Source organism: Eutrigla gurnardus (assembly GCF_963514095.1).
Source record: "Eutrigla gurnardus genome assembly, chromosome: 22".
NCBI lineage: Eukaryota > Metazoa > Chordata > Actinopteri > Perciformes > Triglidae > Eutrigla > Eutrigla gurnardus.
Window position 1 is genome coordinate 5,898,211 of NC_139933.1, and position 26,970 is coordinate 5,925,180.

The 26,970-nt window shown below is 45.4% G+C and overlaps 2 protein-coding genes across 4 annotated transcripts in view; one reads left to right on the plus strand and one right to left on the minus strand.

The window, feature by feature from the left end:
• dock1 (dedicator of cytokinesis 1) overlaps positions 1-26,970 on the minus strand; it is a 147,900-nt gene that overhangs the window by 54,992 nt on the left and 65,938 nt on the right. The window lies entirely within an intron of this gene.
• On the plus strand, positions 1,686-26,576 carry insyn2a (inhibitory synaptic factor 2A; the record flags this gene model as incomplete). 2 transcript variants are annotated; one of them, XM_084001865.1, is made up of 4 exons in its annotated part: positions 1,686-2,174; positions 11,905-13,147; positions 17,858-17,929; positions 26,393-26,576. In XM_084001865.1, exons 2-4 carry the CDS (start codon positions 11,910-11,912, stop codon positions 26,574-26,576), a joined length of 1,494 nt encoding a protein of 497 aa, XP_083857991.1. In that variant the 5' UTR covers positions 1,686-2,174; positions 11,905-11,909. The 2 variants fall into 2 exon arrangements, with proteins under 2 accessions (XP_083857991.1, XP_083857992.1); XM_084001866.1 differs by lacking the exon at positions 1,686-2,174 and having other exon boundaries at positions 11,894-13,147.

Here is a 26,970-nt window from a genome sequence, read left to right on the forward strand (position 1 = left end):
GAGGGGACAGACGAATAGACCAAGTTTCTGTTATTCACGTGTGTCATAAAGAGCTGGTCTGAGAGCTGTGACGCATTGAGAGGGGGGTTAACAAGGGGGGCGGTCTAATGGATGTGAGGTGGACCTGCGACTCACCACTCTCTTCCACAAGCCGACACGCACCTTATTTAGAGTACATGATTTTCTTCTTCCAACCTTTTATGAGGAACATAAACATCAGAAAAGTGGAGCTGGACATGATATATTCTGTGTTTGTGGACATTTTTTAACTAAATCTCGACAAGAATATATAATAATGATCTGTGGGTGTATCTCAGCAAAATATGTGTGAAAATGGACCTGCAAAAACTAGGGGATTCAAGGTTACATTTCATTATTTAACACACTAAACAAATTTCTATCTAACGTCCCGCTTGCTGCAAAGTATTTAAATCCATATTCGAGGGTCAATTATTTTAAATCACCAATTTGACAAATGTCCTGTGTCATAAATGTATTCAAAACCAGCTGGAGGTTGCTGAACTACAGAATGAATAAACGAGAAATGGCCTCATAACAGCAAACGGGACTCAATGGTGATGAAAAGATTTAAACGGTGAAACATTATCCAATAATAAGACGTGATCCGATCGAGGGGAAAAACTTCAGCAGGGAAATACAACTAATGAGAAAAAACATAATAATAATAATAATAATAATAAAGTGGCATTAACAAGATGTAAAAATGAGAAGTGTCCTATTAATAAGAGGACGGCTCAGAAATGTTATGAGAAATCTCTCTTTCCCTAAAAGCAGACGAATGTAGTTCCATCCAAGTTGCTCTGACAATTGGTTCTCTGTCAAGATTTAACTCCTCTTCAATTTGATGAGTGGATTTCATCTGAATTTTATATGAATCCTAAATAAACAAACCTAAATAACACGTATCAAGTTTTCCGAATGGTTAATGATGTAACTGTGTGCGTTAAAGGCGTTTGTTAGTAGGCTGGTTCACTGAGAAATATATAGTATAAAAAAAACATACTGACAAGCACAAAGTTAAATGCAAAAACCCAGGCGGCGGCGGCAGCAGCTGTCTGCAGAGCAGCAGCTCATTACCATGGTACCTGAGGCTTAAAGCAGAACTAGGGATTCCCTGTGAGAGGGGTGAGGGTGAGTTTTGGCTCTCAAAACATCCAACCAGGCATATAATGCAGCCACACTTGAACATGATCAAGTGTTATTCCCATCCCTCCTTATTTCATTAATTGAAAAACACAATAAGAGGGGAAAATGTATGTAAACCGGATGGAACGGGAGGTCGGCACAGAAAGGTGGACGTGTGATGGAACTCGCGGGGTTGATGTACGTGACGAGCATCACACTAGTTAAAGAGAGTTAAAGACACGGGGGGGTGCATGGAGACTGGTGAGTCACGTCCTTCTCTGGCCGGGCTGGGACTGCAGCCTGAACACACCACAGTATATTAATATTAATATCCTGAAGTTGTGATGAGCGTACGGTCGCCACAGAAGTGAGGTGTGCTGCGTTAACTGATGACGAGACAAAGGGGATGATGCGTGAACCTGCCAGATGTAGCCAAAACTGGAGCTGTACTTTCTCCATCGCCACCTCCCCTCCCTCCCTCTGCTCTCTCTCTCTCCCTCCCCCTCTCGCTTAATCTCTCTACCCCTCTCTCTCTCCCTCTCTCTCTCTCTCCACATACACTCAGATGCACGCACGCAGCAAAGAGGAGAAAGCCAGAGTGGAGGACTGCGGCGGCACGATGGGGATATTCCGCCTGCGTGGGCTCTGCCGCTGAGGCGTCCGGAGTTCAGCCGCCGTGTGTGTGCGTGTGTGTGTGTGTGAATGTGTGTGTGTGTGTGTGTGAGTGTGAGCCGCTGCCGACGCCGTGCGGAGAAAGGGGAACAGAGGAGAGGAGGAGAAGGGGGGAGCGGCGACCCTGACTGGGGCTTAGAGGAACCTCACGCCACTGGATGAGAGGACGCCGATGTGCAACAACTACTCCCAACTACTGCCGCCTGCGTGCCGCCGCCGCCCGTCCTCTTAACTTCTGCCATGGCATAGGCTTCCTCTTCCAGCTCGCCTCTAATCCGCCAAGGAAACGGGCATGCATGAGCAACACCAGGGATCTAGGCTAAAGCTTCCTTCACGTCAGTAATTCACAGTCTGAGGTGAGTCGTCCTCTCCTCCATTTCACCTCTCCGGTGTGTCACTGCAAGTCTGTTCAAATAACCTCTGGAGTCGGAAATCCAAGGGATCTGGCTGCTCTGTGGGACTGAGCCCGGGATAATCCACAGGGAATGTTTTCACTGGTGGATTTTCCCCCCCCCCCTTTTAGTCGGCTGATCAAATATGAAATGCGTGTGGCAGATGAAAGGAGGTAAATCTCAGATTTTGTCTCAGACGTGGTTCGGGGGTGATCTCGGGCTGTGGAATGCGTTAGTGCAGAGTTTTTAAGATTCAAGTCAGTTGAGGAAAAAACTTTAAAAAAAAAACATGAAATATGTTTATGTCCCAGGCATGAGGCGGGGAGAACTCCCTGACCGCTGCTAGCTGACGTTTATCAGATCTGGCAGGTCAGCTTGCTGTTTCCGAGAGGATTCCCATCCAGATGTAACCTGACTGGCTCCACATACACAGTGCTTGCATGATGCTGCATTTCCTCTCAGATTTTGCAGCGCGAGCGTGCGTTACATAAACCGAAAAAAGGGAACAATTGCAGAATTGTTGCGTGAAGCTGTTGTCCCACGTACGGAGGCAGCAGAGAGAGCTGGCATCAGACAGCTGGCTGCATCTGGTGAAGGACCTAAACTCGAGATTAATCTAGATTAATGGAGTGAAGTCACCATCTCCTTACAGATTATTGGAGCGTGTGTGTGTGTGTGTGTGTGTGTGTGACAGAGAATAAGAGAGAGGACATGGGTTGTCTTGATCTCCGCTGCCCTTCAGATGCCACACAAACCGCATGTCACTCCCACTCATCTCACAAACCTCCTGCCATCGCTCTTCCCTCTCCCCCCTTCAACTTTATCTCACATCGACGCTGTGATAAAAATCTCCCCTCTGCTCTATTTCACTTTGACACCGAGAATAGGACTCGGGTGAAGACGGATGAAGAGAGAGAAAGCAGGGAGGGAGAAAGACAGGGTTAGAGTATATCGAAGAGAAATGTGTGCTGAATCTCAAGATGAATACCTGCTGTATGTAAATGCAACTAAATGATGAAAGTAAGATGTGGGAAAAAAAAAACGTCGCCACCTGTCTTCCTTTAACCTTCGCTCCGCCTGTGAGACTGAGGAAGGCCCGTCGATGGTCGGCCGCTTCAAAGTCAATCTTTATTTTTAGCAATTAAGTCTTGCGCCTCGCCCAGTAACGCTCAACAGAGAAGGAAGGAGATGATTGACTGTTCTGCCATTTACGTGCACGCAAGGAGGGAGCAAGCCACCCGTGTGCACGATCTCTTCAGATTAGGACAAAGCTACGACAAAGCCGGAATGTTACGTAGAGAAAGGGAACTTCTTCCTACTCCCATCTCAAACTAAGCAAATGAGTGTGTGAGAGAGGGGAGGGGGTATTGGGGGAGCGAGGGTCTCCAGGGCGGGTGGTGAAGTGGGCACTCGCTCCCTGAAAGAGGCACTCCGTCATCCAGAAGACAAATTGCTCGCCTAGAAAAGACTGACTGCTTTTTTGGAACAAGCCAGATGTTACCTTTCATGTGCTAATAGGATTATTCATTAAGAGTCTGATTTTTTTTCTCCCTGGGAGCACCCTAGTGGTGGTGGTGGTGTGGGGGGATTGTGCTTTGGTAAGTAGAGTTTAAGCATTCTTTCAGTGCTGCATCTATCAACTCTTCAGATAAAAATAATTAAATTAACACTTTTGTCTATGACACATTGACAAATGCCTCAGGGGACGACTTCCAATTACTTGTTTTGTTTCCAAACAGTCCAAAACACACACATTTTCAATTACTAGATGAATGTCAAACCGTTTGATTATCAAAAATGTTGTTGAATACGTTTTTGCAGATCGACAAATTGTTTTAGCGCTAACTACTTGAGGGCTGAACGATAAGCCACAAAATGAGCATTTGTATATCAAAAACTCACAACAGGTTACCCTGAATTCTTGAAGAAAAACCTTGATTTTCTTGTAAACTTCTACGAGGAGCGGAAAGTCACTCAACTTTACTCCGAAACAAAGTAAAATAAATGGAGGCCGTGTTTAACAGCCAAAACTTTTCTCAAATCTGTTTCCATACTCTCGCATAACTGGTGCGATATCATCCAAGTCTCATTTATCCAGTTGTATGCTCAGTACCACTGCCACTATCATCTCACAAATAGTCATTTTGTGGCTTAAGTGTTACTTTAATAGCAAACAGTCACTTTAAAAAAGGTACTAAAACGGTTGACACATTAAAACACATTAACTCCGTCTGGGAAAGACTGCTACGTGTTGCATTTTTGGATTTTGAAAGGAGAAAATTAATTGGACCTTGACAGTCGTGCTGAGGAAGGTCTTTTCCAAACGGTTGGAAATAGAAAATGGTAAATGAGCTTTGTACGACTCCCTCTCCACTATATGACAACATGATGCATCTTATAGAGGAGACAGAATGGCTTTCCCGTCTCTACCCCCCCACCTCTCTATTCTTATTCATGGATCCTTCTCCGTGACTTCATCATCTTCCCTTTTCATCCTTATCTCCGTCTATTTTGCTCCCACTGTCACAACTCTACATCCACAGCCGTGCACACCTGTTTATTCTCGTCCTCGTCTTGTTTATCGTTGTGCTTGGTGGCGTGTGTGTCTCTTTTTTTTTTTTCGAGGGATGACTAGGAGGAAATGTGAGAGCAGCAGGGGAGTTCTGTAGTTACCCATCAGCTTTGAAAGCTCAGCGTGTCTGGAAGGCAAAGAGAGGCAGGGAGACAGGAAAGGAGAGAGGAGATGTAGATGGTTGTGTAGAACGGAGAAGATGAGAGGAAAGCGATCTGATGCATTCTGATTACAACAAGGCAGCTGATGCAGCACACATCCTTCCTCGAGGTCGGATCTCCATCTTTACGTACGTATTACGCTTGAATTCATCCAGCGCCTGAAGAACCCTTAAGGTGTAGCACACAACTAACTACGCAGAGTAAAGAAATAACAAACAGGAGTACAATTCAGTCGAGACAAAGTGAGTAAAAAAAATAAGAAAGCTACGATGTCCGAAGGCCACAATCAAAGGAGAAGTCCATGAAAACAGCAGCGACTTCTTCTTCCGTGGCGTTTTCTAGCATCATCTACAGCAGGGACGGACACTAATGATGGGCAAAGCACACACTCTAGGGCCCGGGAAGCTCCACGAGGGGCCGTTAGCCTGTATTAAGTCTTAGAGTCTAATAATGCAGTCCCTCTCACACAGGCATTATGTTGTGCAAGTGCACAACTGAAAGCCACATAAATGGAATATTTAAATAAAACGTGAACGTGAAGCTACACAAGCTTTACGTTAAATGTTGTGCATATGGTTGAAAGTGTATTCTGAGTGCTGTGGATTAACAGCAAATCTGGATTAATCCCGTCACAGTCGGTTGACTTCTGACATTAGAATGAACCCTAAATTCTAAGTACTATTACAAAGTACTATTCTTTACTAGGGGTGAGTGTTGGCAAGAACCTCACGATACGATACGTATCACGATACTTTGGTCATGATACGATATGTATCACGATATAAATAAAGATGAAAACACAAGTAGCTGTATATGTATATGTACATCAGATGATATTGATCAGGGGACAAATCGACAAATTTCAACTCAATGACAGTGATGGAATTCACTGGAATAAATATTGGAAATAAAATGAAAAAGGACAAAGTACTGCATTCACAACGCATCTAAAAATTCATCTTTTTTTTCTCTTAAATCGATCTTTGGAGTTGAAAAATCGATATTGTATTGGGCGGCAAAGTATCGCGATATATTGCCGTATCTATATTTTTACCCGACCCTATTCGTTACGACTATGATGTCATATTAAACAGTGACATCATCCGTTGGTCGACCAGTTTGGGAATATCTGCCACATTGCTTTTGTATCTGACCCTAAAACACACTGACACTGACACCACCGCTTTATCATCACAATGGTATTAAAACTGCAGCTCTCCTGGATCTAAAAGGGAGCGCTACTAGGTTTGGAATCTGGCAGGGTAGGAAAAAAAAATCTCCATTAAAATATGTTCCTGGTGTCGTTATTGCAACACTGCATAATGATTCTGAGCAAAATCTAAAAAAAACGGTGCTTGGCAACAGTGCAGCGGCCCATGATGAGTGAGCAACAATTACTAGAGACAATCCCTTAATATCCTGTGATTTCCAGTGCCGTTCCATCTTACGGCATTAAGCCACCATTAACTGACAAAGGATTTGCTGCGTTTGGTGTCGGCCTAATGCACTGAACTGCAGTTATCCCTCAACGCTGACCTGTACAGTCAATCACAAATACCCTCACATCACACCCTGAGAGCATGGCTGCAGCCGAGCTCGCTCACATGCTGCAGCACGGAGACAGACGGAACAATAAAAAAGACTTTACAAACACGAGCTTAAGTAAACGGTGAGCCCGGATATCTTTTTAGTGCATAATCAGTGCGTTCTTAAGAATAAAAGATCAAAGACTTTTCAAAAGACTCCTAAGCCGCGTGTAATTATGAACACGAGCTGACAGAAGAGAGAAACCAGGAAAACAAAACATGAGCAGATAAAGCTGGATTACAGTGGAGTGTGGGACTTCTATGTCTACCATGTGAGTGCTGCACTCATTTGTTCAAGCAGCAGCTGAAGCCATGCTGAGCTGTGATACTGTAAACTGCAGCGATAGGAGAGCAGGACTTTTTTTTTTGATCATGTAGCACAAAAACCAAATAGTGGCAGCATATATTTCCCCGAGTTGGATTCAATAAACTAGAATAACCACGTTGCGGTGATACGCGTCTGCCAACCAATCATGTTGCAGTTGAGATGAGCGCCTGCCCAAAAATGTCACTTCTGTGTTATTCTGTTAGACAACTGTAGGGGTGGGTAAAAATATTGATACAGCAATATATCGCGATACTTTGCCGCCCAATACAATATCGATTTTTCAACTCCAAAGATCGATTAAAAAAAAAAAATCAGGTTTACACGCGTTGTGTATGCAGTACTTTATCCTTTTTCATTTTATTTTCAATATTTATTCCAGTGAATAGTTTTGACTCAATTTTTATCACATTTTTATTTATATCGCAATATCGTGATACGTATCGTGAGCAAAGTATCGTGATACGTATCGTATCTTGTAGGGATGGGTAAAAATATCGATTCAGCAATGCATTGCAATTCTTTTCCCCGCAATTCAATATCGATTCAGCCATTTTCTGAATCGATTCAAGCCCCTGGCCAGTGGGGGCGCTGTGACCGCCACCCTCGTGTGATTCGCGCTGTACGGACGGGGGCCGCACTAGACCAAACCATTACAATATGGCGACCGGTGTGAGTACAGCGCTCACACCGGCCGCGGAAGCGCTGCAAATAGGCGCGTAGCGGAGCCGCTTCCTTTCGGAGCCCGCTTCCTTTCGGAGCCCGCTTCCTTTCGGAGCCCGCTTCCTTTCGGCGCCCTTGTTAAGCGATAGTGTCGTTCACACCAGACACGGAGCGCCGCGAATAGGCGCGGCCGTCCCGCGCTGTGAAGCGATCGTTTCGGCGTCTGCTCTATTCTTTGAGCGTGCCGCGAGCGAACGCGTCAGTTCTGGCAGGAAATCACACAAAGAGACACGAGACAATCCGGTCAATTTTCAAAATAAAAGCAATTTTCAAAATAAATTCCGCGATTAACAAATGCGATCATAGTTGTGTATCTCAACTCGCACTGGGAAACAGGAAGAGACAATACATTTAATAAATGTGAAGAGTAGATAAACAAATATGTGCATTTCAACGGTATATCTGCACTACTACTGTCTACTACCATAGCTTCCGTGGCCGGTGTGAACCCGTTACATGCACTGTAGTTCAGTGTAAGCAGTGTCATGTTTTATCATGCTATGAGTTATACCACGGCTGTTCATAAGGCATGAAACTAAATAAATTATTTGAAAAAATGATCTGGTACTCTTACTTGTGTATTTCTACTTGATACTGAATCGATATCGAAGCATTTCAATCAATATCGAATCGAATCGATATTGAATCGAATCGTGACCCAACGAATCGAAATCGAATCGAATCGTGAGATTCTAAACAATACCCAGCCCTAGTATCTTGAGGTTCTTGCCAATACTCACCCCTAGACAACTGTGTGACATTGCTATAATTATCATATGCGTTATTGATTTATGGTCAAAAACGTGTTTTGTGAGGTCACAGTTGACCATCAAATTCCAATCATCCTTGATGTGGACGTTTGCAGAAGGCATTCCTGAGATATCAAGGTCATGACAACTAGACAACCCGAGAATACAGTTGAGCAATCGTTGGAAAGCTTGAGAAAATATAAAAGGCATGTAAAAGAAATAAAGAGATGGTGAAAAAAAGCGCAATGGAACTCCGAGTTAAGTAGTGAGGCTGTTTAAGCTGCCGTCGCTAATTGACATGTATAGCCATATTTCCAGCATTTAATCAATTCACCGGTTTTGTGATGCATAATATATTAATGAATTTCCACGATTCGGTGGAACAGAAGCGATAAAACAAAATTAGTCAAGCGCTGACGTACGGTAAACATTCAATCCCCAGGTTGAAATCAGGACACCGATAGTTCCACCTTTGGATTTTTACCCCCGGGGCGACCAAAAGTTCAATTAGGCAACTGCCATTCACAAAACTGCCGACTCATATGCAGTTCAAAAATAATGCAAGTAAAGGAAAAGCATTTTAAAGTCAAGGTGCGCTGCGTTAAAATGAGCAAATGCTCAGAACATAAGACCATTTTCCCCGTTCAAAGAATAATGAATTGCATTACTGCAGTGATGTGGATTGTCCTTGCAGCACTCAGAAGCGTCCAATGGCGCAAATCTGTCCAAGAACCAATCGTGCGACGCTATCATCGGACAAAAATCCACTTGTGTCCCCAAATAATGACCCCCGAGGTCCGGGATGACGTCCACGTGAGCTGGGCTGCTAAAACAAGGTCAGATGGGGACATGTCTGATGTGTTTGTCCATGTGCACATGACCCTGTGAGCTCTGTTTTTGGTCTGTCCTACTGGGTGGAAAATAGTAGGTCATTACACTTCACTTACTTGCCCTAAATTGGAAAAAAAAAAGGGATCAGGGCCACCCCAAAAAGAGGCAGTTGTCACAGCCTCGCATGATGAGTCATGCTGTTTATGCAAAAAGGCCAGGGGGTGGTGTTCCAGCTAGGGGGGGCGCGATACTAGCTCTGCTGCAGTCGCCCGGGCCGGAACACAATGGGGGTCACAAATCAGATACGTGGAGCCAGGCACACATCATTCAGCCTGCAGTGCCGACATGTCACAAGAGCTCAAACTTAAATGAGGATATGATATAGTACCGGCGGAAGTGTCTTTGCGGAGAGGGAGGGAGCGAGGACGGAAAACACTGTTGCCGTTTTAGCCGACAAACCGCATTCGCGTCTGGATGTGTGACGGCTTAGAACGAGGCGGCATCTTGAATTGTAAATCAGATACAGCTCGGCACGCGTTGAATCTAATGTTTCATTTGGGTCTCGCAACGTGGACGTGTTCGCTGACCTCGTTTGGAGAGTGGTTTAATCTCTTATTCACAATGTCATCCTTTGAACAAACATGGGGAGGACGTGGACAATGATGGACCAGGAAAGCAGAGTTGTGCTGGAGGGATAGATGATACTCGGGAGGGGAAGAAACGTCGGAAGATGGGGAGGGGAGGAAAAAAAACACCATCTTCAACTGGAATGATACAGATTCTGCACGGCTGGGGAAATCACCGGGAAATGAATGTATCGCGTCGTCTTATGTGCAGCTTTGATTCTTCCCCCTCCTCTACATAAAACACATATCCTTTGTGTCCCCACTATTAATAACACTATGCTTTTCCCAAATTGCACTGGCGGGAGCTGATGTTGTCCACTTTCCACACACTGTATAATGCCAGGTACTGCAGATGATCACAGTGATCATTCGGAGACATCGGTAATAACCTGTCGGGTGAGAATCAAACCAACATCTGCCTGCACAGCAGAAAGCTGCCATCTCTAACCTGTCTATATGGGGCATGCTGGGCTGTTGGCATCGCTGGCCAATGATCAGGTTTCAGGGGACGGCTGTCAATCTGTGACACTGCCGGGTCCATTTGGCTGTCTTTTACGTGGCACAAACATTTTAGGACCTTTAAAAATAGGGTCCCCGATATGCCCATGAGATGTCTGCCAACCGGTACATGAGACTCTGACAGTTAGATGTGATGATACCGAGAAAATATTTTATTCACAGCAAAGCTGCTTCTCAGCGCGGGGCACAGCAGCTCTCTTGATTTTTTGGAGAACAATCTTGGGCATGCCTTTTTACGGAAATGTGTTTTATTCATATATTCATGCTGAAAAACTGTGGCTATGTGCTTCGAAAGGCAGATTGCCAGCGCTGCGTCTGCAGAAACAATTACAGATTAATTATGCCCACATTTAAAATTGCCATATTTACAGATGATACTGCGTGACTTGAAGGGGCCATCAATGACTGTTAGACCGATCTCTGGAACGATGCCACTGTCTGAGACTATTTAATATACAAACACAAAGCCAGGACAGTAATGAGATTGGAAAGACAGTGAGACAAAAAACGTCCGTTCAATAGCTCGCAGGTAAGAAAACAGACAGGTTGGAAATAGGAAGTTGACGGAGAGCAGTCATGGCAGATCAGCCCAGACTGATAATTATAATCCTATCTGATTCGGCATCCACATGAGGAGTGTTCGGTTATTGTAAATCAGCAGGCAGAAAGAGAATGATATTTCTGTCAGAGCATCAGAGTAGTCGTGATGTGCCTGTGCTACGCTCCCCATCCCTTTCAGCAGATTCTCTTGTCGGTTGAGAGAGAAAGTGGAAAACGAAACACACGAGGATTGAAAACGTGCCAACAAAAAAAAAAAAAAAGGGAGCAAAATCCTATTTTTACTGAATTATTAACTGAGAGTGAGAAAGGTCAGACAGTGAAGAATCCTCCTGAACCTATAATGAACCATGGAAATGAACTGGCAGCAGACCCCGGGCACCGTCTTTATAGGAGTCAACAGTATGCTGCTACTACAACCGAGTTCCATCGAGTGGATGCGCCTGTGTATGATTGAAAGTGCCGCGTCTGATAGCTCCCATCCAAACAGAGACACAAACACTCATCAACATAGAAAGCAGCAGAGACGGAGGAGGAGGAGGAGGAGGAGGAGGGACGGGTAGTCAGGGCTGCTTTAACTGGCAGTGATAAACAAATGAAAACGGTTACCGGTGTCACCGAGAAGAAGATTAAATGCGCCATGGAAATTGGCTGAGATTATTTTTAGGGCGTGCTTAAAATCGCTTGCAGGTTTTTGAGTCAATAAACACGGATGGATTGGCGAATATAAAATACTCCAGCCAACTGGTTCCTAAAGGGAATTGATGGTTTTCTTTCAAGGGTAAATATATCGTACGTAGAGGGGAACTTTAGACCACACCTTCAGTATCAACTCAACTATCACTCATGTATCAGATGAAATAACCTGAAATATATGACAAATTTGGATTTCGGTATGTATAACGTGAATAAAAGTGTCTGACAGGTTCCTCCCTTCTCTATAAGCTTAGAGAGTGGGTGTATTCTGTAATAGACAGGCGATGGTCTTTGTCTGAGCCACTCATTAGCAATGATTAACACAGAGTCTTTCTCCATGCCTCTCAGGAAAAATGGTGAGCAAGGAGGGTGGCAAATGCATGCTCACCAACTCAGAGTCTGACTCGGAGGCGGCGCCCCTGCCCTCCACCTCGCTGGCGCTGGAGGTGAAGTATTCCCTGGAAGCCAGTCGACAGGTGAGGAAGAGGAACAAGGCCCTGCAAGTGCGTTTCAAGGATATCTGCGAGGCCCAGAACGAGCAGAGGGAGGCGGAGCTGCAGGCCGCGGGGAAAGGTGGCAAGCCGATCTCATACAAAGTGGCGTACCGCAAGTACATGACGGTCCCGGCGCGCCGCTCCATCCCCAACGTCACGAGGAGCACGGGTGTGCAGACGTCCCCCGACCTGAAGAAACGCTATCAGACCTTTCCCTTCGAGCGCAAGAAAGGCCACACCTTTAAACACGTGGCGGCCGTGGAAACCTATAAAGGTCGGAATAACGGTTTTGTCATGGAGGTGAAGCAGTCCAAGGCTGCTGAGCAGGGTTTAGATGAGGAGGAGGAGGAGGAGGAGGGAGCCTGCGGGGGGAGTGGAGTCCGGAGGACCAGGGCTCTGCTCCATACTAATGAGTGCATTGCCACAGTGGAGCAGCACACTGCACCTGATGGCCTGTGCTCTGACGCTCTGCAGCTCAGTTGCTCTGCAGACACAGACTGCCTTGCAGACACACAGAGAGGAAGCGGAGCCGGAGCACAGGCAGAGTACCAGCTCTGCAGTGTCCCATCCAAAGCCAGGACAGGATTACAACACAGGGAGGACGACACGGACCGCTCGGCCAAGAGGCAGCTGCTCAATCTGGAGGAGGGCTCGTCCCGGACCCTGCCGGACAGGGCCCCCAAGGTTACGGGCCCCATCGCCTGGAACTCCCTCACGCAGGTGGAGTGCCTGGACAGTCCGTCCGTGCGGAGCAAGCGGAAGAAAGCCCTGCAGCTCAACGGGCTGCAGAGTGAGACGCTACCACGTTCCAGTGGAGGCTGTACAACACAGGCACAGTGCCACACGGGACAGCTATCTGCCCGGCCTCTTCGGGGCATGGAGGAACCTCTGACACCCTGCACAGGAGGCGATGCCGGCGGGGCGCCGCCCGACCAAACACAGGAGGCCTGCAAGCAAATAGTGCCTATGAATCAGGACGGGGATGTTAAAGCACAGCTCCAGGCCATGGAAAATCTCATCAGCTCCAGCCAAGAGACCATCAAGGTGCTGCTGGGGGTCATCCAGGAACTGGAGAAGGGGGAGGCCCACAGAGAAGGGTAAGACATCTCACTTAAAGCCTGACTTATACTACTTAGATATAAATATTCGCACAGGACAAAGCCAAGAATACAAAAGAGTCATTCATGTTTCAGCATGAGTACCCTCTTCACGTGTCATATTATTTCTACATCTTAGGCTCGAGTGTTGAAAAAGAGATCACTGCTCCACGTAGCTGGGATTATGTGGCTTCCACCTGGATGTGCCCTGCAGTGCTGTTACAGCAAAGTGTCCTTTTGGGATGATTTCCCTCCAGATATGACAGCGCTGCAGCAGATCTTATTTACAGACGAGCCATCTTCGAGCCGGTATCAACCAGTATGAGAACATATACCATGTCTGAATATGGGAGTTACACATATTCATTAAAGAATGAAGTGATAATTTCATACACTTTTACAAAAACAATACAAAAGACACGTAGAAATGTAAAAATTGGCCTTATCCAGCCACACACTATGTTTGTCTAGTAAGTCCGACGCCTTTGAAAAAGCTGTGGCCCGTGAAAAAGTCATTTACCGTCCAATGGGTACGGAGTATATACAAAAGGGCCGCAGACAGCAGAGAGCCCACTGAAATAGAGGATTGTCTATCCAAAGGGATGAGGCAAACAAAATGGCCAATTTGTTGAGTGAATTGCTGGGGCGCTGCACTCAGATCCCTATCTGTTTTAACCAGCACTGTGGAGAGGTATGGAGGGAGGGAAAATCCATACAATCGACATCATACCAGCCTGGAGTCCAACACCTGTGGGAATTAACCACACAGGCACACCTGTCAAGCTTAGATCCTCACACACACACAAACGCTTCAAAGTGTACGAAAAAGCAACTCTCGATATCAACTCGACGGCGTCGAAACTCCAATTCAACAAGCAGCCGATCTGACAACAGCCACCTTTCACCATCTAAAAAGGCAATTATCAGTTTTCAATCTCGCACAAGGCGGCCTTAATCTCCTTATCACTGAACTCGTAAAAAGAAAAAAGTGCTGCGAGTGGGGGGAAAAAAGCAAGCAGGACATGTGGTGCAGCGCGGAGAGCCATCTTTTCGCCGTCGCCGAGCACATCTGGCTTATCAGATGTGTCTAAAGTGGCAGGTGGGAGAGGAGACGAGGGGAGGGGTGACTTAATTTGTAGATTAAAAAAAAAAAAGGAGTGACTACTGTTTAATGACGCCATCTGGGCGCATGCATAAAGAAAAACAAACACATTGTCTTCCCATACTTTCATTAAAAAGAGCCTCTGTTTCGTTAAAGTCAGTGAGCAGTGTAAGCCTCGTGTAATCCACCTGAGCCCAACCCTGTGTTTCTGTCCTTAACGCACGCATTTCCATTTCTTTTATAGAACCAATCAAAACAACAACAACAACAAAAAAAATCTAATGCTGCTTTAGTCACACAACATTAGCTCCACGCTCCCCTTACATAAATGTCACTGACACGACAAATAGGAGCGCCCACAGGCTATAGGCGCAAACATCTGATATATAACCGCTTATGTTATACGAGCTCCTTTTTCCCCACTCGCTCCGTGCATTAATCACAACGCATGTGTTCGTGACATGCTGCGGAAACACAAATTGAAAGTCAATGGCTAATGTGCTGAGACTACTAAAAGAAAAAAGAAGAAAGCACAATTCCCCTGAAAGTGCTGAATCAGAATGTAAGGCTCTGTGATTGGCCGTTTCTGCTCCATTGTGTTTCTTTTACATTTGACCAACGATCTAGACATTTTCTAACATATCGGACCTTTGCACTGATGACACATGCCAAGTCATGGTCGATAAAACGAGGTAGAAAGCGGGCATGTGCAAGAAAGTGAGAGAGAGAGAGGGAGAAGGCTGCTGCAGCTACATCCCCCTTGGTTATTGTATTACTAGAACTTTATGGATTGTATGAGCAGCTCTTACTGTACTAAGCTGCTGTGGGGAAAGAGCACATTGACTGGCCTCCTGTCCCTTGCGCAGCATGCATGCTAGCACACGCTCGCATGTATCCCCTCAGGTACAATCCTGCCCACGGCTCACACAGTGTGATGGCTTCGATGCCCTTCCAGAGCACATGATTGGCTGCAGCCGCCAGCACAAACCTCAGGGATAAATGTGCTGCATCATCAGTTGGCAGGACCAGACCGAATTCATCACACTCATGGGGACTTGTTGCTAGCCCGTCTATCAACGCTGCATGTGTGCATGTTTTTATGCCTTTGGACTTCCGCCCACTCGGTGACCTTTGGGAGAGCTCACCTGGTAAGCACAAAGACGGGTAGGGTGGATAAATATAGCGTTAATGGCACTGTTGGCTTCGCTCTCCGCGGGGAGGCTTGCCCGAAAATGAGCTCCGCTCTCCCATTTCCTCTTATCACCTCGGTATGAGAGAGGAGGGAGATGCATGGAGACGGCAGATAAAGAGGAGGAGGAGGGCGAGTTGATCAAAGGACGTGACCCTGGTCGCCCCTGTGCCCCGCGGGTCGCTCATCGATCCGCTCGCCCGGGCGGAAAGTGAAGACGGCCTTGAACTTTGCCACCGCACCACGCCATCACACTGTCTCCAATAACAAGGCCCCTTAATTGCAATTACCCCGAGCTGCAAACTCCCCCCTTATCACCGCACTCATCCTCCTCAGAACCTCATTCGGCGCCAGGCTCAAACAACAATATTGATATCAACACCTCTCATACACTCGTCAGTATGCAGTATGCAGCACGGAAACAAGTAGATAAGGAGAAGACATTTATGATAGCGGTTTCATTTTTTTATTGGCACCTTATGGGTGCCTGAGAGAAAACTAAAAAAAATGTCTGAGCTGCAGCAAAGATCAGAGACAAGTACTTAATGTGAAAGTTAGCACACTGACCTCATTGAGAAGGAGAACACAGTGTTAATTTGAGAAACCCGGACTTATGACGGGGATTGTTTGTTACAGGGTTGGTTGACCAAATTAGATTTTAATAAAACTACATTTAAAATGCCACAATGATTTCTGCCTTGTATCCAATACAATGGAGGGAAATTGAATTCTATTAGTGGTGCTGAAAGCATTGAAAACCTAATTTCAACAGTAAAATCTCCCTTCAGAAACAGTATCCCCCATGAATAATCCACAGAACTCACTCTAAATGGCTTTTTCCAGTTTACAGCTGTCACGCCGAGGTCTGCAGATTGTCCAAAAGTAAGGAGGCGAGGACATCGTTGCTGTTTTTGTGATCGTTTTCCATCACTTTGAAGACGTCACATGAAATCCCATTGACAGACATCACTAAAAATACATCTCAAAAACTGGGATAGTCAGTTTTCAAGATTTCAAATCATCCGATACTGTGAGCAAATGCTTCAAACTAAAAGCTGTTTTGGCAGAATTTGGTAGTTCTCGTGGAAAGCAACAAATAAAACAACAAAATAATACAGACACGACAGTTGTACCTGATCTAGAAGACTGCTTTCTGTGGATGCAGCAGTGCAGGTCATACCCATAAAAACCAACCAGCCGAGCATCTCCTTTGAGTCCATGTCATCTGCGAAGTGAGTCCACAGTACTCCCACCGTAATATGTCGTTAATTATACGGGGGAAACTATTCCTGTCAATCAATATGCACATTTCAACACGCTAATCCAATAAGAAAGCCATTGAGCCTTTCGAAGCATGTAACCAAGTAGTTCCATTCAGGGCCATCGCCTGGTCTTTAGCTGGCCCCGGAGAAAAAGGGAATCTATAATGGGAACACGGTTCATGACCGTATTTTATCTCCGAGGCGACTGATAGTAGAACGATAAAAGGACACACAAGGATATAATATAATAGGATATTGATGGGTTTGAATGTGAATTCGGTGAATCAATATCACCATGAAATTAAGATGGGCCGACTGCATGAAGCCAAAGGGCTGCTATCTAAAGCAAAACTGCCAAAATCTATCCGCTAAGAGGACCCATCCCATTTCCATTTTCATTTTTTTTTCCCCACTCACAATAATAAATGGTTATGGCAAAATGTTCACACTGAAGATAACTCTTAGTGTTTTACAACACTATGTTGTACGGATTGGATCAATGGCCAGATGTCTCTAGTGTGAGTAAAAAGCCTCGACATTAAGAAGAGGAGATGGAGTATTTAATATTGGGATGTGAGAATGTGTTTTTCTCAGATTTATATATAAAGAATATATTGAGAGATTAATCAATAATGAAAATAATCTGATTATTTCATGAGAACATGTGTAATGCATTGGGAACTTCTGCATTTTAGTCATCATCTAAGTCCAGTAAGTAGTTTCCAACTCGATTGAGCTCGGGAGATGCATCTTCTTTTCTTTTTTACACCAAAATAATTAATTCTCCTTGAAAAGTTTCAGACAAAACCAGAAAAGGTTAACTAACAGACTTCTAGATTGGCTCCGAGTTGACTTTTTTTGTAAAAACTCCTACGATTCTGACACGAGTCCTCCATCAAAACCGCAGCAGAACCTCCTCCTGTGTAGCACTTTGCCTTATCTGACCTGAAATCAGTCAGCCGCCGCTAATGGCCCGTCACTGTGCCGTTATTGCCCTCGCTTGCCGGACACAGGCCACTCAGGGTGGGAGACCTGGACACCCTGGTTTACTCTGGACCCGCTAATGAGGGACGACAAACAGGATGAGGAAGGAAGGTGCGAGGGAGCAGCTTAACAAGTCCCCGTAATTACTCATTCACGACTTATCTCCCCCGCAGACTCTCCTATCGAACCGGACAGGACACGGCCAACTGCGACACATGCCGGAACAGCGCATGCATTATTTACAGGTGAGTGGACCATTCCTCTTCAAAGACACGGCCGTCCAAATGGGCCCCGGTCCTTTCTCCTTAAGGGGAAGTGAACAGGTGGGAGGGATGCAAGACTAATGTGGTCGCTGTTAATGAGCACACGGGGACATGTGACATTTACACACCTCTCTCTCTCCCTCTCCATCCATCCATATGTCTTTGGTTTATTCTGTCCCTTCACGGCCCTCCAGTCACTGAAGTGTGCCTAGCGGGTGTAGAGGTTGGCTCGATGTAGAGACAAAAGCAGAGGGGATACGTACTACGGAACGAGTGAGCGCGGGGGCCGCGGAAGGTGAAGTTAATTACCATCCAGACATCATGAAATCTCATCGCCGTGTGCTGTTGCCAAGCCAACGGAGCCCCGTGCGTACTTTCAAATTCGGCTCAATTGATTTGACAAGCAGTACAGACGTGAGTCCAAAGTCATTACGCAGGACTCGCTTTATGAGGGTACAAGTATGTATGAATACGCTGCTGCCCAGGTGTCCTCGTGTGGGAACGCGTTACATGATCACCAATTTTGTTAATTAATTACGCGTCAGTAGCTTATCTAGAAGATGTGATGTGAACGGAACATTATCGTATTTTAAAAGCCCAAACGAGGCACGAACAGCAGCAAATGCTAATGTTAGCATACTAGCATGCTCACAATGACAACGCTAACGTGCTGACACTTAGCAGGTACAATCGTTGCCATGGTCACCATCTTATAGGTCAAGTATTGGATTTTATCTGACCTTAATATGGTTGTAGATGAGGAGGTCACAGGATCACCAAAGTCATTAGAATGTATCCTTCGGGGACCTTGAATATCCTTAGTAAATGTCAGCAATCTAAAAAAAACAAACTGGGGAGCATCCTCTGGGGAACATGCATGGCTGAGCAAAAGTTAATGACAATCCATCCAATAGTTGAGATATTTCAGTCTGGACTAAATAGGTGACCTGACTGGCTTTGGTATCCATGGAGCCGTGTTACTAGTGCGGCTAAACCTCCGCAGATTTAATCACATAAACATAACCGCTAGTTTCAGCCCCGATGTGAAAGTGTGTGGAACCGGCTCAAAGTTCACAGTCGGTGTCCGTGACCTACCGACAAGAGCCTCGCAGGTTCCAACACCTCCGCCGTGCCTGAGCCTCCCTCTTTGATCCACAGCGAGACCGACAGTCTGCAGGCCCCATGAGGGCCCTTTGCTCAGTCAGAATTACATAACGCAACCTTCATATGCATAAGTGTACGGCACGCACGTCTGGCTGTTTTCCTGTTTGGTGCTGCGAACAAGTATGAGTCCAACAGTCAAAGAAACAGGAGAAAATAGATTTAAAGTGTAGGGGGGGGGGGTGAGTGGCGATCAATAATAAAAACTGTTTTTAGTGGACACTGCTTCTCCACAGTGTTTCGCCTCTGAAGAGCCATTTAAATCATCTTCTATCTGCTGCTCTAAATAACTGATAAGCCGCTGGGCAAACTTCAATCGGTGAGTGAAGGAGCGGGACGCAGCTCGGTTCCCACTGATGAGCCGAGGAAGGTGCATACCGCCGTAAAGCGGAGTGTGTTTATGTCTGAGGGTGGAACCCACGCAGCGGCCACAGGGTCCGCAACAACAACAACAGCAACAACGGTTGCAATTTAATGGCAGGGAGATGAAGTGAGCTGAATTATGGCACGTGGCGTGAAGGACACTGCACGGCTGAATTAATGGGCAAGGGGTTGAATGCGGGGTTAAAAGACGGATGACATAAAAGGGACTGCTGAGATGGGAGCTCGCCTCTTATTATAAATTAGGCAGCAGCATGTTAATGGTGTGATTTGGCCCCGGGGGGGAGAGAAGGTCTTGCTGGTCTACCTCCATCTCCATCTCCGCTCTGCCTACCTGAGTAAAGACCAACTGTGCTCGCCTGCAGCCTCTCCACACTCCAGAGACGTTCCCTAGCCATCCCTCTGAATCAGCGAGCAGCAGTGTGATAAATAAAATGTTGAAATAAAATAAAAAAAATACATGAGCATTTCCAATCTCCCGTTGAGATATTCTTGGCAGCTCAGAGCGTACCTGTACTCATCAGTGGCGTGTTGGGAGAGGTGTTTCATGTCTATAATCGTCATGACCTGAACTCCCAACGAGGGTTTAAATACTTCAATAAAAGCATACACATATGGTTTGTTCCAGTGAGTTGACCAACATATCCATCTTACCTTCACTGGAATATCCCCAAAGATAAACTGAGCTAAATAAAAGCTCGGACCGGGCAACGTTATGCTGAATGATTATATCGATACTGTAATAGGAGAGTAGATATCGTCTTAAATTAAGGATAAAATAGCATAACTAGGTTTCTTTCCCTGGTTTTAAAAGCTGCATTACTAAGTGGAGTTCAAAAATATGATATTTGATTTCCTCCGTATCACCCGGCCCTGTATAAATGTGTGACAGACAGTTCCTCGACTGATCATTCACACGCAATGAGAAATGTCGCAAAAGGGCGAGATACGAAATCAAAACTCCACATTTGGCATCCAAGCCGAGCCACGATCAATTGAAGTGCAGCAAAACAGAAACTCAAACATGGAAGCCTTGCTTTCTGACGAAACCTTGGCAAGCTTTCATTCGGATAAAAAAAAGGGCAGACGGTTCTTCGAGAGATGTTTGGAATCTGTTAAATTGACCCGAGTTCTCCTTTAAGAGACCCGAGTTCTCCTCAAGAGGCTCGCTTGGCATGGCAAATTGTGTTGATTGGACACAGAATCAAATATAGCGGTTGTATTCACACAGGCAGGAGGATTAAATGGCAATCTAATTACTTGGATCTCCATGAAAACAACCTCTGTGGAGGTGGAGAAACACAGAAGCGGAGCTATGAAGGAACAGACAATGCGCGCGTGAAGAATCGTCAATGATATCTATTAGGATTTCTTTGAGAGCATGTTTGTGTTTTTGTGCCGCGGCCAAAAATAGAGCCGTGAACGGGCGGGAAAATCAGGCCTGGACCTATAGCGATAGAAGTATTCCAACGGAAAAATAAAAAGGGCCTAATCGGGTTTGGGCAGAGAATCAAAGCTCAAGTACTGTAGCTGGATGTATGGGACCATAAATAATATTCACGCAGCCCAGTAAGGTCCCACGCTCCTCATTTTGAGGCACCCTGGACCCCTGTACATCTTTTCTTTTATCCTCCCACAGTATCTTCCTCTCTCCGTCTCACCGGTTACGTTATCGTCCTCCTAACTCCTCACGCTGTGCGTTCCAATGAACTCCGGGATTCAGCGCTTAATACAACGCGCACGGCATTGAAACAGAATAAGTGAGAAAGGGATAAAAAGATTATTACTTTTCATTCCACCTTGCCAGGTGATGTAATGTCTTTTACTGAGAAAAAAAACAGAGTAAGCATGAGAGAGAGATGCTGGATGGGAATAGAATGAGAGACAGGTTGGTTCCAAAAATAAAAGAAATTATATTAAAAAAAAGCGGGGATTTGAAATGCGTTCCACTTATTTCGAAACCACAGGCATTAAAGTCGTGATGTGTCTTGACGCAGAAACCCTGTAATCTCATTCTCCTCACATTGCATTTATATGGGCTAATGTGCTGATCAAACAGGGAGATAGATGTAAGTGGTTGTGATTAAGGGAGGCGATTGCAGAGGTCCGCACCACTGGGTGTCATTATTCACAATGGACTATAGTTGTTTTCCCCCCATCAGCCCAATTTTGTCATTACCTTGCATGTCTCGCAATTAATTGAGCAGCAGCTGATCATTAAGCACACTATCTGATGGTAAAACATCCTTTGAATAACACTGTGTGCAGTGCAAATAACATAATATTCAGAAGGAATGGGTATTTAAAAAGGAGGAGGGGGAGGGAAGAAGTCTCCAATCTATTGTGTGAGGCTATGAAAATCAATTAAGCATCGCTAAAGGCGGACGAGCTGATTACATTATAACATATGGAAATTACCGAGCAGAAACTCTGTCCTGCCGCACGGCTCTGCTGGGGGAAAGATATCTCTTTTTTGTGCGAGCATAATGATGTTTTCCAACATGGTGGCAAGCCGGTTACCATGGCTACAGAAGTGATCCTCGCTAGGACAGGCAGTGTGAAGGGACGGTGAGGACAGTCGGGAAGAGCACGCTCACGCCCGGGGAAGATAAGGCACCAGAACAAAAAAGAAAAAAGAAAAAGTAAGGCAGGAGTGAGAATGTGAAACAGGATGAAGGTGACGAGGAGAGGAAGAGTCGCGGATGCTTAAAAGTGGGGTAAAGGGCAGGTAAGGTGCGACAGTTTCTTCTTTTTTCTCTCTTTTTGGAGAGCAGGGACGTGACCGGGAAAGAGTGGGAGAGAGAGAGGGAGAGAGACAAAGGAAGAAGTGGGGGGGGGAGGTTAAAGACTGACAACAACACACTCGGGGGAGTGGCAGCCAGGAGACAGGAAAACGCCCAAAACCTCGCCCTCAGCTGGAAACCGAGATGTGGAGCAACGCAGCGGGACCCGTGACGGTTTCATAAGGAGATGCTGATAACTGGGCCGGGTGTAGAGACTAATACATTTTTCATTAAAAGGCCTTTGGAGTGCGTTTCAAAGATGAGATGATTATCTTTTCACTCTGCTGATTTTTTTTCCCCAAAATTAAGTCATGCAGATTTTTCTTTTTTCTTTCTCAGTGACATTTTCTTATTATTATTATGCTTTTCCAAAGCGACCACTTTACCCTCTTCTTTGTATGTTTCCGTCTATGATTGAAAGCTGAGAAGACTTTCATCAAATCTAATTAAAAAGTAGATTCAGCGTCATAAAAATAACTCCTGCTAAGATCAAATAAAACACCTACATGGACCAGTGTTGCTTTCAGGGCATCACGAATCGACTGATCAAATATGTAAACTGAGGATGAGAGAATGTGGATTTAGTCTGACGACAATACAATTATAAGGCTTTATTAAGACAGAAAAAAAAAAAAATGTGAACTTCAAATGCTTGTAGCCGAATAACGATCTCTAATCTGACATCACACGTGTGGTATTAAGTGGGATAAGTGGTGTAAACAAGGCGTGAACATGAGTCAGGTGAGTAAACAGGATATGTACAAACAGGATTCCTGCATGAGCTGCAGATTTTATCTTTTGAAAATCATTAAACATGTCAGGAATGTTTCTGGGATTATATGCAACCAGGAATGTTTGAACCATCAAACCCAGACTGCTCTCACAGGTTCATCCCAGGCCATTTACTGGAGATCTGGATATACAGATGACATTTACAGATCACTGCGACAGAATTGTTTTCCTTAATCTGTATAAAAAGCTTGTTTAGTCCTTAAACTGTCTTTTTTTAATTCAATATCAATTCAATTTAATTTGATTATTAAAATACGCTCCTGATTTTCAGAGTCCCAACATACCCCAGGGGCAAACGTTACAGCGACAGTGGCGACAAAAAACTGTCTTAATAGGCTTTTAGGCAGAAACCTCATGCAGCCGAGGCCCTTGGGCTCCAACTGCATTTGGTGTTGGTAGTAGTATAGTAGTAGTAGTAGCATTAGCCGTAGTGGTAGTATTAACAGAAGCAATTTTTACCACCTTGATATAATACTTTCAAGCACCTCTGGGATTAAAACGAGCTGAATTCAGGGTTTCCAATAACTGCAGGGTAGACAACTCATTCTACAATAAGTTGTAGTAGCACTAAGGCGGAGTTCACAGGGAAGCCTGCAGAAGCAAATGCACTGATAACGTACAGTGTTCCCTCAGAGAACACAGTGGGAATAAATCAACTGATTGTACCAATAAAATGTTTTATATGGCTGTGTGCGATGCAGGGCAATAACCTTGAGCCATACAGCAACAGTCTCCGCAGTCTGAGGCTGGAAACTACAGTCGTTAACATATAGTGTGTTTGTGTACGTGTGTTAGTGTGGATGCAGCATCAAGCTGCAGTACTTCCCCCAAACAACGTCTTGACTGCAGGTTTTTTGAGAGAAATACTGCTTCACCTACAGTCTGACGCTCCTCTCATTAGACAAACAGCAACTGATCACAGAGCCCTTTGATGCTGCGTCACTACAGATATTTGGGCTGTAAGAGCCTGTTCATTCTGCAGCCCATGAATTATGTTTAATATGTGAGCTTTAGCCTGACGTCAGAAGACATCGTGGTCTTATCAGGGAACCATGTTTACACATGTGGTTCAGATCCCTCAATAACTAAAGGGGGGGGGGGGGGGGGGGGAAGAAAATCTCAAAGTGCTTTTATAGATATGGCAAGAGAAATAAAATCAACAATAAAAGGAACCAGTAAATGTAAAACAGTGAAAAGATGATAAAATCCCAAAGATCAACAAATAGGATGAGTTGTTCAAGTAGCAGTAAAAAGTGTGTTTATAAGGGAAGGTTTTTAAAGAATGTTTAAATGACGACTCCGGCTGCTTGGAGGTCTCGGGTGTAGTCTGGAGATAATTTAGTGAAATGGGAAATCTTAAAGTCCATTCTAAATGAATTACAGACCCCGGTGTGGGGTAAACAACATTTCTGTGGACCGACTGGCCGATAAAGCCACCGGCTGCAGATAAAAGAAAAAAAAAACAACAGTAACTTCATCTCTTCTCCCGGCTCCTGCTGCATTCTGGACCAGTTATACGCCAGGAGGAGTTTTAACAGTAAACAGTAAAGGGAGCTGCAGTAGTTTAGGTGAAATGATATTTAGGTAACGGACAACTGAGCAAGGACACAAATGTATTTAGCTAAGTGTCAAAAAGTACCTTTAGGCCAAACAAAGACATTCCATGTGCCGGGCATAACGGAATTAATTTATTATTTGTTTATTCCACCAATCAAACCAAGCGAGGTATCCACAAGAACACACACACACCAATGCTAACAGACCTCACACAAAGCAAAGTGGCTTTGTACCGGTGTAATTAACAGCCTGTGATTTATTGCTAATAGCTGGTCTTGGCCTCGTGTAAAGGCCTGAGTCAAACAAATGCAAAGTGCCGAGTGTCTGTTTCAGCACCCAGCAGTCGGTTGAGTCGCTGTCAGACGCCCACATTAACGTCTGTTTAAATAAATTCAAATAGAGTATCAACTCCGAGGTGTTTTACTGCGTCCAAATCCCACCTTAAAATCCTCATATCCTGGACAGACAGAATAATCTGCACCTGCAGCTCCCCTGTAATACAAATCGGAAAGCCACATCCTGAAGTTCTATTGGATGTGGCTTTTAAAACGTAGATGTCTCACGTCAGGGCCGTCATTACAGACGCTTTGTGTTTCTATCAGAGCAGCCAGACGACTGGCCGGCTCACCTCGACCCCGCGTAATCTCTCACAGTGGCAACCGCTCCGTCGAGCCAGGCGGGCCGCATTATTCATGAAGTGGATCCCGCCGCCGTTATGCAAGTCTGTCCGTCAGAGTCCCCCCCAGCAGCAGCCGACTCTGGCTTTAGCAGATTAAAGTCCGTCTGAACTTCACGCAGCTGAGGCTGTAATCAGAGTTTCACTTAGCGGAACCCCGTAGTCAGCTGTGCGCGGGTGTGGGATTACAACGATGGCTGGTCTAGATAAATCCCCCAAGCACCCTGCAGGAACACGGCAAGACCGCGTTTGTCTTAACAAAAATCCCAACAAATTAATTCATTCTGCATCCATACCCTTTCTGCTGGTGTTGTAATGCTGTGCAGAGGATCAAAGCAATGTGACATAAAGTGGAATCCTAAAACATCCGATATCCAGGCTCTGATCTCAACTTGAGCAAAGCAAATGATCTCCAGGTTCAAAACCTCCTCCAGTGACCCAGGAGTCCTCACCGGGAAGAAGACTTGCATGATAAAACCAGTCAGATTCAATAATAAAAAAAAAAACAGCCTGAGCGGGAGATCTTAGTGCTAAATAAGGATGGTGTAAGTGAGAAATGTAGGTCGCTTCATCCGGCTGAGCAGCGCTGTGACAGATGCCTGAGCAGGGGTCAATGAGAAGAGGTCAAACTGTAGACACTTAATACGGTAGGAGGGGGGGAATGTTGCAGTCAAAACATGTTAAGATTCAAAGACGCGTGAAGGGGAATGAAAACGGAGTGCGTCAAGAACGTAACAAATCAAAGCCAGCATTCAAATACGAGTCAGGTAGGCAGCATTTCCACAGAAATAACACCCAGGTGTTCTGCTGCAACGAACATAAGGGAAATACTGTTATTACACCGTGATTCATTCCTTCTGATCAGCTCTGTAGATGTCACCCGTGGATTATTATAATTTGGTGGGTGAATACTCATGAGAACAGCGTTTGGGTTGCACTAACGGAGCAAGCAGTCACATAAAGGCTTTCTACTACAAACCAATAAAATCTATGATGTATTACCCTATACGGCGTGTCTTGTAATAGCATCTGGATGCTATAGGGACGGTTGCTGTTTGATTTACTGACGGTGCGTGTCGCCTCTCTTTGCTGCAGTGTGGAGCTGGACTTCAAGCAGCAGGAGGACAAGCTGCAGCCGCTGATGATGAGGCTCTGCCCAACCGCCGACGGCCACTTCGCCTCCCTGCCTTACCCCCAGGAGGCCTTCACCTCCACCCCCAAACGCAAGTCCAAAGCCGACTCCAAGAAGCACGCTCGCTGGAAACTTTGGTTCCTGTGAAAAAATACAAACACAGGACGGCATCCTCCCCCTCCCCCCGTCCCACAACTGACGCACAGGATTTATGCGTCCGTATTTGTTCGGTTTCTCCACCTCGGCTTTCTGCAGACCTGCTAGCCTTCGTTAGCGGAGAGCGCCGCCGCTGGAGCCCCCGTCTCCGAGATGACGGGATGTGTAATGGGACACGAGCGTTGGATTCTGTGGAGAATTCTAAATGTCATGCTTACCAAAAATGGATTCAGAGTTATTTTAAACTAATTTCTTCAAACAGGGTGTGAAATTACACCAGGGCAACATATTTGGAGATCAGCAAGGTGAGAAGACAAATTTGATTTCCCTCCGTCTGTGTGCATATATTTTTCTAGCCGACGTCTACTTGGCCGTCACGTATTCA